Below are 13,551 nucleotides of genomic sequence, written 5' to 3'. Positions count from 1 at the left end.
CCTGGATGACTAATACCTTAACTGAATATGATACTGATATAATGAATCATTAGGATAGCCTTTTTTTCTGCATATTCATGTATGCAGGATAAGGGTGGGGAGAGGAAACACTTGTCTTGTGATGGCGCGGAGGATCCCAGTTGAGCTTCCTGGCTTGCACTGCCTTGGATCAGCAGTGTGTTGTCTCTTGTCTTGTCCAGACAGAGGAGGAATGATCCTCTAGCTAAATGCAATTCAGCGTACAAAGAAAGGACTGTGCTTATTGATATAAGAATATAGCAAACGCCAGCAAGCCTTGGAAAAAAAGTATAGATGGGAGGGATAAACCTTGACAAGAAGAAAGCTGCATTTTAAAACTTTAAGCATTTCAAACTGCAGAGATCTAATCGTGTGTGTGTGTGTGTGTGTGTGTGTGTGTGTGTGTGTGTGTGTGTGTGTGTGTGTGTGATGCCTCAGAGTGCCCAGACTGCTTCCTATTTTAACCTACATTCTTTTCATTATTTTGGATGCCTCTGGTTGTATACATTCATTTTCAGGGTAAGATGGATTTCTATGGAAGTGGTCAGCTTGTCAATTTTTAAACATTTTCGATAAAGCCTGAAAGTAGTAGAACGAACGAAGGCAATGAATTCATTATGAGGTGGCCAGCCAACAGGATGAAAAGTGATAAGGCAAACACAGACGTATTCCAACTTCTTACCCTTTCTCTGAGCCTAAAGGGAGAAGATGGTTTGTGTAAAGAATTTAGAATGAAGCTTAAATGTAAAAAAACAAAAAACTTAACCATATTACTCCAAAGCAATTTAGAGAAAAATCTCGCAGTTTGCAATGATAAGATTGTTGTAATGGAATTGTCTTGTAGGGAAAGTATAGCAACTGCACCAAACTTATGATTAAACATTTCCAATATTTAAATGAAATGATCCATAACACATTTGATTAAATGTAGTTCTGTGAGCTTGGGTCACCAGCCACCCTGCAGTATTAGTGGGAGAACAACATGCTCTAGTTTATTGGCAATTCTTTAAACCAATCACAATCATCATGGGTGGCACTAAGCACTGCACAGACCTGCTGCAAAATAGCTTCAGGAAGGTACTTTTTGGTATAATGTGTATACAGTACGTTCAAAAGTTGTTTTTACACAGTGGCCATTTGGCCAACATGGTCACACTGTGCAAAAAGTAAAAAGCATTTTTTGAACAGCTGGGTGGTTCAGAAAAGTCTTGGAGCAAAACTTGTTGGGTCAAAAGGACCCAGATAAAAACACAATTTCGCCTGCCCTGCGCCACATGTACTCCTGCAGCCTTTTTTATGGATTATCCACTTTGCTCAAATCTAAAACTTGATGGCACCTTTTTCTGAGAAGAACCTGGCACAAAAAGTCAACTTTCATTAAACTAACTCCAGCCACTTTCAGAGCTGTCTGAATTAAATTTCCTGTTAGGGAATAGTGGAAGTTATAATCTAACATTCTTTAGGTCAAACAAATGTGGCCAAAACAGGCCAGGTAGTCATTTTTCTGTTACGTTAATTAACATTGTTGTTCTAAAATTGTTTTTTATTTTAATCAAACCAAAAGTTCATGACATGCTAACTACCTGGCTCGAGTCAGGCCCAACCCTTGCGGTAAAATGATTAATGTGAGTGCTAGTCATGCAGAAGGCTCAGTGGACCAGAGCTAAAAGGCTGACATTTTTCAAGTCCACTACCCGGGGAATTGCCACTTATCAAAAGTTTGCCCCCCCCCCTCCCAAAAAAAAAACTCTTATTACATCTGTCAACAGGAAACTCTCCCAATCTTGAACACTTTCTGTGCAAAAGCTTCTTTTTTCTATTTTCTTCAAAAGCCTTATTTCTTTTCTTCAACTCGGCAGGTCCGGGGGATTTGATTTATGGAACTACGAGAAAAATGTCATGAGGTTGGAATGCTAAAGGAAGTGGGACTGTTGCCTCTGCGTTGTAAAATGTATGGCTCGGGCGCATGAGACTCAGCAGCTCCTTCCTCAATCACCGCAGATGCCTGTTGTGCATGCACGAAAGCAAAAGCAGACAAAAGATAAAAATGGCTGTGATGCTGTGAGAAAGGAGGAACAGAGGCAGATTGACAACTCTGGAGGAACGCTCTGGGATTCCTTTTTTTCTGTTTGACAAAACATCCATCTCTGCTTCAGCAGCGACAACACTGTTGGATGGACCAGGCCATGAAGTACGATGATGCTGGCTGAAAGGGTGGCTAGTTGTGGGGACGCAGCTGCTGATTTATGAGGTTTACCACCCGCCATGAAAAGTGGTGCTCAAGTGTGTGTTTGTGTGTGTGTGTGTGTGTGTGTGTGTGTGTGTGTGTGTGGGGGGGGGGGGGGGGTCTTTGTAAGAACTTATCTGTCTGTAATTTATCACACTTCCACTTTCCTACCAACCTTTTTCCGTGTACTGACCTGTGAGCTGGATACTAATGATGCTTCAGATGAAATTGACACAATAGCTGGTAAGTGTGCTTGAAGCTAGCAGCGTGGTGGGTATCTGATAACCAGGCTTTTTTCATTTTACTGCATAAGGACTGAAAAGAGGAAATGAGTGATCAATCAGAAAGTAATTAAGTCAGCCTTGGCGGTCTGGTAAATGACTTTCAAAGTGCATGCATATTACCAAGAATCCAGCAATAGCTGTAAAAGTGCCGTTCATCTCATCCCATACGTGCTCTAGCCATCTCTTTCTCTATAGCCTGCAGTGCTGCAAATTCATTCATCTGGGTAACAATAATGCACGTACATATCTGTTCGTCAAAATCAATTTTATGTGAGAAATGGAACTTGAGCTATAATGCTTTAGTTTTGGTTTTGCTAGTTAAAAATCAATTTGGCTAACATAACTAATGTGTTTAATCAATGACGCCAGATATTGTCTAGTTTCAGTGAATGGTTATACCATTTCCACAGTTCATTTGCCTCTGCAGCCAACTACTCAAAGCTGCAATAGCCACACACTAGCTGAAAACTCTGGTTGCTACAGGCTCATCTCAACTCAAGCAGTTACCTAGTAGAATTCCCATTTTGGAGTACAATATCATGAACAGAAATGCAGCAGGCAATGTAACTTCGTACCGATAGCTTGTAACTTGTGAGTACAAATTGCAGATTAGATATTGAATGGTGTTCAGAGTGTCACCGTTTCTCCCTCCTTCTGCTGCTCCATACCCGCCTTATTCAGTCCCTCCCACACCATTTATGATTTCTTACCTTCCCCGACTATGAATAAACAACTTGTCCTGAATAATGTTTTCAGTTATTGGATAGAATGCATGATGAATGAAGAAAATAAGTATTTCACTGATGTGCTGCTGGGTTGGATTGTCTGCTCTCTGCTGCTGCTCCAACACAGGTTGAGGCAGAGCAACTGAAGATTGTACTCCATTGGACTGTTTTTCATCTAACGCCATCAGTATAGGAATGTGAATTTGCATGAGGGACAGGGGTGAAATGGAGAAAACAAGACAAGGAATTGATGATGATACCATTACAAACCTTGAATTTAAAGCATTTCCGCGCTGTTGAACAAAAATGCACTTGTATGTATATACAACCCCATCACAAACAAACCAATACCGCCAAATTGAAGAAAAAAGACGAAGAATAGCTTCTATGGACGACAGTTCCATTATTGGGAAGTAATTATGCAGGCACAGAGCAGCAATCAATCAATGATAAATCCATTAATAATCCCCTTACTACCCGTTCATCTCAATTAACCCCTAAAAAACAGAACAGGTTGTTCCTCAATCAGAAAGAAGAAAGCGTTATAGGTATTACATTTTCAACAAAACTGCAATGACTGTCCTGATTAGTGAGAAAGAATGGGCTCATATTGTCCAGGGCTACAACAATTAAGTTCTTTGTATTAATAATTAATCACAATCACCTGTATATTTATTCTGGCTTAAACAAGAACTAATGTTGCAATCAGCCGGCACTGGATGCCGCAAGCCTCTTAATAGCCATAACAATGAATATGGTATTACATCACATAATACTGCCTATCTACAGTGTTGTGAGAAGCACTTTAACATTTACAAAAGCCGTATCAGTTGTTTGTTTGGGACTTGATCAGAAAGTCTCCAAACGGGGCCTAGCTTGGTCATACATGTGGCTGTGTGGCTTGTATATTAAAGTGAATACAGGTTTCATTTTTATGTAAATTTGTGTAAAATAAGGTTGATGTTGACATAGTGTAGGGTTGCAGGGCCAGCAATCCAACTTTTTCTCTGCTGATTTGGATACCCTATCTTGAAATATCTGCTGACAGTGAAGCCTGTTACTACATTAAATGTAAAACATGTAAGTCTCATTGCGTGTCCGATAACATGAGGCCCAGGATTACTTTTGTTGTTAAAAACTGTCAGCAGCCCACTATGAGTGAATGAATGTTACTGAAACACACATTTTCATTGTTGAAACACATTGACAAAGACACTTTTGTTATTGTGTATTGCGCACCACAGGATCAATCTAACTGGAATGGAAGAAGCAAATTTCAAAATTGATCAAATCGCTGACCATTATCCTTGCAAGGTATTTCAACCTAAATAGAAAGCATAATGAGATGCCAAACTCCCAACATGTCCTCCAAACACAGAACATGGAAGTCTGACATTGCCGTGCGTTCCACATTCCCACTCCCATCTCGTAAGATATGGACGCTTGGTCAAGTGCCTTTGTCGTTATTGACGCTAAAAGTCTCTTTTAGCTTTGTATGTAACACACTATACCTAACTGCACTTGGTCGGGACTATTGGCGCCCCTTTTATGCTGTTAGGTAAAGGGATAGCTTGTGGGAGTGCTTACGGTTCCGTGACATGCGGGAATAACGGGCCAGTTAAAGACATCCGCGGGACACAAACCCCGCTCTCCTGGGTGAAAGTCCTGTGTTTGACCTATCCACCACAATCACGCAGGCGGTCCCTTATATTCCCAGGTGGCGTGAACGCACCATTAATCTTAAAATTCTGACTTCATTCTATGGATTCTGTGATCCCTCTCATATGGATGTTTTACATAATGCCCTTATCCTCCTCCATAGATAAGGCTCTAATGAGACTGTAAAGATCCAGAGCAATAAGTGAAAATGAGTGAATTACCATAAGTATGTGCAGACGTTCTAGAGAGAGAGAAAATATCAATCATATATCAATGTTGTGTTTATATAATCTGAACATTTCAACTAATTGTATTTTGATGCTTTGGCAACAGTTAACACTTTCACTTCCCAATGAAGACCCTTTGAAACTAATTTGAAGGGGGCATTTCCTGCCCCCCCTTCCCTCCCTGCCCCAAACACTGACCCTTTGAGTCCCAAATTAGGAGCCTGTACGCTAAATGAACTGGCAAGATGGCAAGAGAGCTCCCTGATGTTTTAAGGACATATTGGCCTCTGCACATCAGATATAACACAGCCAAATGGGCTCCAACCCAAACGGCCTCCCTCTGAAACTATTTGATTTACATACAACCAGGAGAGTGCGGCTAATCCAATCCAATTTCCGGAAACGCAAAAGCTCGATGATTCATTGAGAAATCACGATAGAGAAACTGTGGAGCTGTGCCTCCTGGCATTTGTAATTTCAATAAAGACATATCCAGGCACCATTACGGCTGCGCTGAGGGCGCACCAGACGGGTTCATAACGGCGGTGGCTCCTGCGCTGACGGCTGACTTCTTTTTCGCAAGGGAGTCGTGTTCAAAGGAAAGGATTTATATTGGCGTCAAATGGATGTGTGAATGACTTCACCGCATGTGCTGGTATGATAGAGGCGACCGGAGCTGCCTGTTAACACCAATGGAGCACCGAAATCCTCAGCAGACAATTAACCTGAGAGGCTTCCGCCGGGCTCTTCAGTTAGCCGAGACTGCAAGATATGCTTATATGTGAAACTTTAATTGATGCTCGGCGTCTCCGAACTCGCTGTGAATTCATGATTTAGTTGTGAGGGGAGAGAGAGAGTCGCTGCATCCCGCTGCTGACAGAGAGACCACTTGTACCGCCGTCACAACTGTGCCAAGAGACAGAGAGTCTTTGGAAGCCACCGGAGCGGACCCGACCGGCATATCAATCAGCGTCCCGGAGAGCGACTCGCTTGGTTCGCTCCGGCGAGAAAAAGCATTGTCTTTCAAAGGTGCGTGTGTGTGTCCGTCTGCGTGTGTCCGTGTGTGGGGAACCGAGGGGGGTGGGGGGGAAATGGCACTTTTTCCCTTTTGAAAGAAGGGAGAACAGCAACAGTCAGTTGCAAACAGATGTAAAACCCAGTTCCATTAGTCTTGCCACGGAGGCGCACCGGAGAAGAGGCGCAGGACCCGCAGGATCATCGATTCGCACTTTATGATCTTGCGCTGCGTATGTGACAAGAGCAGAGAGGAAGCGGTGAACGGTGGGATTAAGGGTGCTTCTCCTCAACGAATAACTCAAATTATTTAACCATGAACACCAGGATATTGTTTTCGCTTGTTTGTTCTGCGGCATTTTTCGCTGGGCTGCAGTGCGCCTCGCCAAGGGCCACAGCGGGGATAGATCTCCCCACCGCCGACTTCAGCAACATCAACAGCGGCGGCGGCGGTACGAGAGGCGGTACCAGCGGGGAAACCGGGAGCAAAAGAGACTTGAACCAAACCCTAAACTCCAGGCTCAAGAGGAAAACCCTGGCTGTGGATTTTGCGGTCCCCTCTCTGTTGCGCTATTACCTGGCCGAGTTTATAAAGAGACCTCTGAACGGCGACTGCCAGACTTTTAGCGGATGTTACATGGTGCGCGCTAATTTGAAAATGCACTGCATCCCTTTGCAGAAAACCATATCCACTTTTGTGGACTCTAAGTCTGCTAGGGACTCTGGAATGAGGAACCTGTCTGCTGATGGACAGCTCCCCTTCTTCCGTGAGCGGCCGCTGTCCAAAGTTCTGAAATTGGGCTTGACGAAAGCCAGCAGAAAATCAAACCAAGTTGTGGTGGAAATAGGAGAGGATTTAGTGAGGATGGGATGCGGGGGGCTGTCTGTGTACGAGGAGGCCCCGGTGCTCACCCTGGAAATGGACCTCACAACTATTCTGGAGTGGTGGTTCGGCGCAGAGGGGGGCCGGCTCAGGGTCCGTCTTATGCCCGAGAAAAAAGCGCAGGTGCCCGCGATAGAGGATCGATACACAGCGGCCATACGTGCTGCAGATCCCCGCCTCTTCCTTCAGATATCCTCCAGGGGTGAGTTCCCTTTTTTCTCTCTCTTCTCTCCCTCCCTCCTTCTACTTCTCTCTCACACACATTTCTTTCAATGCTGTTCCCAGGCTCACAGACACTCACATGCATCAGCAGGCCTAATTCATGTTGCTCTGTCACGGATGTGATCTGAGTTCTGCTGTGATTAATGTTTGATGTTGAATCCAGTGTGTCTAAAGATGCGTGCTGCTGGGGCTGGCTTTCTCGGTGGACAAAACTGGTAAAGACATGTCAGCACGTGCAGGAAAACCAGCTATTTTTAATGGCCTGATGGAAAAGTGTGTATGTGTCTCACAGAGAGATACATAGCATGTTGATTTTATTCCCCGACTCTTTGATAATATCCAGTGGTGATCCATGCTGTTCATATGCAGCAGCCTCTTTAAAGGTTTCTATCATTCTAAGCGCTGAAATGTTAATTATTATTTCATTTGGAGGGCCTCATTTCCTGATAACAACACCAATATTGCATAACTACTTTATGCAATTATATTCAAGGTGGAAAACACCCCAGCAGGGCTCCCATCTCTGTTGGTTTCTCCTTACCTTCTCAATTCCCCGAGCCAACCCTTTGCTGAAGGAAGGTTGAAGATTTAAAAGAACAGGCTTTATTTTGATTAGGCACAAATTAAGCTGTTATCTCAGAGAAAGCTTTAGCACTCAATACTCGAGGGTCCTTCTCTGGTTCTTTTGAGCATCGGCACAATCATTGTAATTGCTTGATCACTTTGATGAGGGAGGCTGGCCCAGAAAAATGCAACCGAACCATCCGACAAAAACAAAGCAGAACACCCCCCCCCCCCCCCCCCCCCCCACCTTGCAGGGACGTGTGCACATGGAAACACATGCAAATAGCAGCTCAAAATGCAGATGCAATTAAATGAGTCATTACGTTTGGTGTTGGTTACTAGTTAGGATTCTGGCTGCATTTTTTTAAAAACACAAAAAAAAAAAAATCCTCAATACATGACGATATGTTTCAAGACAACAATGTACTTTAGGAGAAACAAAAAATAGAGATCATCCACTAGTGGAGAAGATATTGCACAGGCCCTGACATAGTGTTTCATATGCCCCATAATAAAATTAATCAGGCGTAGTACAGGAATTGCATGAATAAAATGATGCAAATTGAGGATTATGTTTAAATGAAATGAAGTGAAACACTAGACAAGATCTGAGGAGAGAAAATGGATGGACGTAACATTCCTCCTTTAAGGGTTACATGACTGTTGTCATTAGGAACAGAGACTGGCAGAAGTCTAGACTTCAGCCTAAACACCACAGGTCGACTCCACTGACACCATAAGCCTCAAGTCTACATCGACAACGTTCCGCTTCCAGGGTTGCTCCGGTGCTGCAGGTGTCTGTTTGCCTCCGTTTTCTTTGTATTGGAATTTTTAACTCCGGTTGATTTCTGAGGACTATGGTTACCTGCTCCTCAGATCTCTGCAGGGTAAATCCAGACAGCTAACTAGACTATCTGTCCAATCTGAGGTTTCTGTTGCACGACGAAAACAAATTTTGAAAATACACGTGTTCCACCAAAACAAGTTACATCCCGAGGCTATTTTGGCAGCTGCTCCGTGCGGAGCTTATTGATGATTGTGATTGGTTTACAGAAATGCCAATATACCAGAGCATGTTTTTCTCCCATCCCAGAATGCTGTGTGGAGTAGCCAGACCCTCCTCTGCAGCGCTGTAGAGGAAGGTCTGGCAACGGAGGCTATAAGCCTCACACAGCCTAACCAATGCTTCCTACTATTTTACCCTGCTGCATGTTTGCAGATTGGCAGTTATTATCATAAGTGTTTTATTACATCATGAGTTTTCAACGAGGCATCATGTGTTCAAACGCTTTTGATGCAACGGCAGACTCAAGACCCCAACAAATTTCTCTCTCTCCCTCTCTCTCTCACACACGCAATTTATTTTTTCGACCCTGTACATACTCTTTCTGCCAGTGAAACTGGCACACTCCCTCCTCCATTAAATATGACTCAACTCAAGGCTACAATTTGTATTGTCTCCCTCTATCAGCTTTTTTGCACCCTGATTGGCTGGTGTTTGGCATTTTTCAGTGTAATGTGCACGCTACACTTCTTTTCACAGCCTCCGGTAAGATGCAGGCGATTAGCATGAAATAAATACCAGCCATGGCACACAGAATAATTTGAAAATCAAGCAAACATGCTTACGGGAATCAAGGCATTAAACTCCGCACAGTAGATTTATACTTACTCGCCCTATGGGAGAGATCATTAATGAGAAAATGCTTCCATGACTTATGGTGTATGAGAGGGGAAAACAGTGCTGGGCAGTTGTGATAAAGAGTTGACCTCTACTTTATTAACCTCTGTTATGTTCACCAAGCGTTGCCATAAATAGGTTGCAAGAGAATCATTAAATGATCTCAGCATTAGAATCAGGAGGAGGTGGATACCCCTGCTTCATTAACTTGCACATACCTGCCGCTGAGCACTTTTTAAGAGTGTTTTCATAAACGTGCCCAACAGGATGGTATTGAAGCCCTGCAGTAAATAACCCTATCATGCTTGAGAGGAACAACTGTGTACGTACGGGCTCGTCTCCCCGTGTTTGCCCCTCAGCTCTGCCCCAAGTGCAAACACACACTCTCATACTTTTCTATTGAGCGTCCCCAGTCTACCATTTCCTTTGAGAGGCTTAAAACAGAATCCCACTGTGCGGATGTTTTAGCTTTTAGGCAAATACTGCAATTTCTCCTGATTCATAAAGAAAGTCAACAGTTAATTTATAAAGGAGGATTACACGCTTGGTACTTTGTTTACCCTGTGTTGCTTTTGGCTCTTTTTGGAAGAAGTTTCTCCTTTAAAGACGAACATACGTTTAGTTCTCCACATCCCGTATGATTTTCCCTTTTCTCCTCACAAAGTAGCTGGTGTGTAGCCTCAAGAGTAGTTACTGTGATTTTTGTGAGGGTGTGTAAGAGTGAGGGTTGCTTTGTTTTTTAAGCCAAATTATTGCTGAAAAGTTAATTTAGTCTGCAGGATTACAAACTACGTAGACTATGAAACTAAGTGGAAGGGGTGTGGCATGGGCCAAGGAAGAACCCAACACAGTTCAGAGCAGACCCGAGTCATGGGGTGGATACACAAATTAATTTTCAATTTCCATAACATTGCGAGAGGTCATTTGTTGCTACATTCATGTGGTGTCGCAATAATGTGAAAAATGAGTTCCTGAATGGGAGATTTCACACTGCATTAACATTGTGAGATAGGGCATGCCTTGGCTTGGCGGAGGTCTGCGCTCTCTAAGAGCCCTTCTAGTTTGTATGTAGGATTGCAACTAGCGCCTTTCATTCTTTTAAAAAGAAAAGAAAAAAAAGCTAGAAATGTTAAACATCCATCAAGAGCTCTGAGCTTTAATTGGCTATAGTTTTCTGACCAAAAGTGAAAAAGTAAACAATACCTATTCAGCAAAAACTAATTGACACATTGCCGGAACCCAGCACATTTTTGCTGCCCTAATGAGAAACGATTAATTATTAAAATTGTAGCATCTGCGATAAATTAATTAAATATAATGGACAACAGTGCAGACTATGGCTCGATCTCTTTCTTTTAAGGAATCAGATTTTCGCAAGACAATTTTCCATGTCTACGGTCGGACACTGTAGTGCGTTCTCTCTCTCTCTCTCTCTCTCTCTCTCTCTCTCTCTCTCTCTCTCTCTCTCTCTCTCTCTCTCTCTCTCTCTCCCCTAAGACCAGGAATGAAAAGTTCAGGCATTTTGTGTGATGAGGTTGGCGTGGTAGTGTTCTCAAAGGCAGTAAATCAGAAGAGTAAACATCGCAGAGTGTGTGTAAACACTTTGGTGGGAACCGAGCCGGAATACAACAGCTCGATGACCAGGTGCACCTGTTGACATTTAATTTAGTCCATCCAGGTGGAAGACTGCAAAGCCACCGGAAAAGTGACATGAGTGCATGGACTCGTGCTAATCAATGAGACTCCTGACATTTAAAACTTGTATCAATCAGCTGCTAATGGAAAAATCAATAGGAAGTCAGAATGACATGCCACTGTATTATTTATGCATTAGTATGATCAATTCGCTCAATAAGTCGGTGGTGTCGCGCGACACCCCAGCGGACTTGTGACGCCCTGCTGATCGATACTGCACGTTGGATCATGCATGATCAAGTGCATGTTTGTCGGTGTTAGCTGCACAGGCTTCACTTCAGGATGGAACGGTTGTAGTCACAATGAGGAGGCGAGAGAGCAAGGACTTCAAAATGAAATGGAGGAAGTGCTGTAGTTGTGTCACAATAAGTGTGTGTGTGTGTCAGATCCTTCATTTGGAGTAACTAGATTTGTTAATTTATTCCTTTTTACAAATATGAATAATGAGATCTTCACAACATCTGCAATCTAAACACCTTGAAGCGGTGCTCCAAAGTGAGTGCTGCTTGACTGAGCTAAATGAGCGCGGTGATATGATATCATTACCGCCAGCACAGTCACCACCTACACATCCCCCATGCAGCACTCACATGTAAGCCTTCAGGAAGCACTTTCTATTCTGATGGCCCAGAGTTCAGGAAACGACAATTCTCAGTGTCACCATGTCCAATGTGGATGGTTGGAAATGAATGCCTTTAATGAGATGCCGCCTGAACCTGCTCAAATTCATTTATGACAGTTACATTCAACAGGGCTGCTGTCGGCATAATAAGGTGTCTGATTCTTTTTTACTTTAAGAAAATGAAGAAATCAATGATTTGGCTCGCCCCAAGCTGGTGAAATGTACGGCCTGGGCACCGGCCCACACACTAGTTGGCTCCATCTCAAGAGTTTGGGGAACACAACTGTTGCCCAAAAGACAAGCTGTCAGTATTCTGTAGTCGGCCATACGAATATAAAATGTGAAATTATGAAGCTTGCCAAATTGGGAGCCATATACAAACACCTTGACAATGGAAACAGCAGCTAATGCCTTTTTTGATACCCCCCCCCCTCCCATTGTAGATAATGCTTGTGTCACTGTTTTAAATTAGCCGGAGTCGAGGTGACTTTGGCTTTGATTTGCCTTGTTTTCACTTCTTAAACACCACTGTCCTTTCTCCCTTCTTTCCCCCTGATGTTTTAGTTATTTATGCCACTTTCTTGTTCATTCAAAAAAAAAAAAACTGCAAGCTGCCTGTTTGATTAATGGTGATGCTTATAAGAGGCCTCGGAGCAGGAGTTTCACTACGAGCTAGGTGTGGAGAGAAAGGCATACTGTATAGGAGCTGAATGTGATCCTCACACCCTGAGATGCCCCACTTCCATAATGAGAGAAATAAATAATGTGCATAAATGAGTGGTCATTTTCTGGAAGTTACAAATGCTATGTGGTATTTTTGTATGTGTTTGCCAATTTAAATGCCACGATGCACGGCCCAATTTACAGTAGCTCCTTTCAACCTTTTGCAAGCAAGCTGTGTCATATTTTGTTCAATAAATGAACATACTAGGAAAAGAAGGAAAAGAGCAGTTCTGGTCACCTTTCACCTCACTCTATAGTCTTCTCTAAAATGAGGTCCCTCTGTAGCCATCTGTGTTTCCTTCTGCTTGTGTCCTTTCTTCTCCCATTTGTTTCCTGTCGGTAACCAACTTGTAGGGAATCAGAAAGAGAGGTGAGGAAAGTGAATGAGAGCAGAATTAAACAGACTTGAAACCACAATTTCCCTAAGGTCTCATCCATATTCTGATCTTCTAGGTTTGTATCTGAATTTAAATTACCATAGCATAAAAGTAACAGCATATAGTAACAGGAACTGAGTAAACAGAGAAATGTGACGCTATGGGTATATGATCGCCATAAATCTCTTTGACTTTAAAGCCTGTATTACTGTACATGCATAAAATGTATAGCTTGGTCTATTTGGAATGGCAGTAGCTTAGTCCGTAGGGAGTCGGCTTTGCTGGTTCAAATCCCCACATGTACCGACTGTGGGTCCCCCCCCCAAAAAAACTGCTCTGGGCGCCTGTCCAGCAGCCGGAGCCTCCTCCTTCAACAAACTGTAATTTCCTTCCCGAATGGGGGTGAATGTTCTAGATATTGAACTTAAAAGAGTAGTTCTTTCAGCCACTTGTGGGCAGCAGAATACGCTAAAAACGTGTTAGCAAGTTGCTAACAAACGTTTGTCAATTACAAATCCAGCATGCATGAAGCATTATTCATTTGAAGTTGTGTCTCTTGTCGTCCGACAAATGTATGTCTAATATATAAATATAATGGTTTAATTTTGGTCTTGATGTATTACTGAGGAA

General features: G+C 43.0%; 1 protein-coding gene and 1 long non-coding RNA gene across 2 annotated transcripts in view; one reads left to right on the top strand and one right to left on the bottom strand.

The window, feature by feature from the left end:
- Positions 1-1,943: 1,943 nt before the first annotated feature.
- On the bottom strand, positions 1,944-4,754 carry LOC117935342. Its single transcript, XR_004654734.1, has 3 exons — positions 4,666-4,754; positions 2,481-2,485; positions 1,944-1,953 (listed from the first exon to the last, which is right to left on the bottom strand). It is a non-coding gene; the product is annotated as an uncharacterized LOC117935342 (long non-coding RNA).
- An 815-nt stretch (positions 4,755-5,569) lies between these two features.
- Positions 5,570-13,551, top strand: part of alk (ALK receptor tyrosine kinase) — a 305,956-nt gene continuing 297,974 nt past the window's right edge. Inside the window, exon 1 of the mRNA XM_034857394.1 lies at positions 5,570-7,239. Within this exon, the coding sequence (XP_034713285.1) occupies positions 6,471-7,239 (769 nt within the window). The 5' untranslated portion in view covers positions 5,570-6,470. The remainder of the gene's footprint in view (positions 7,240-13,551) is intronic.

This window comes from Etheostoma cragini, chromosome 20 (genome assembly GCF_013103735.1).
Source record: "Etheostoma cragini isolate CJK2018 chromosome 20, CSU_Ecrag_1.0, whole genome shotgun sequence".
In the NCBI taxonomy this organism is placed as follows: domain Eukaryota; kingdom Metazoa; phylum Chordata; class Actinopteri; order Perciformes; family Percidae; genus Etheostoma; species Etheostoma cragini.
Note: the sequence above shows the minus strand (reverse complement) of the source record. Positions and strands in the feature narration are given on the sequence as shown.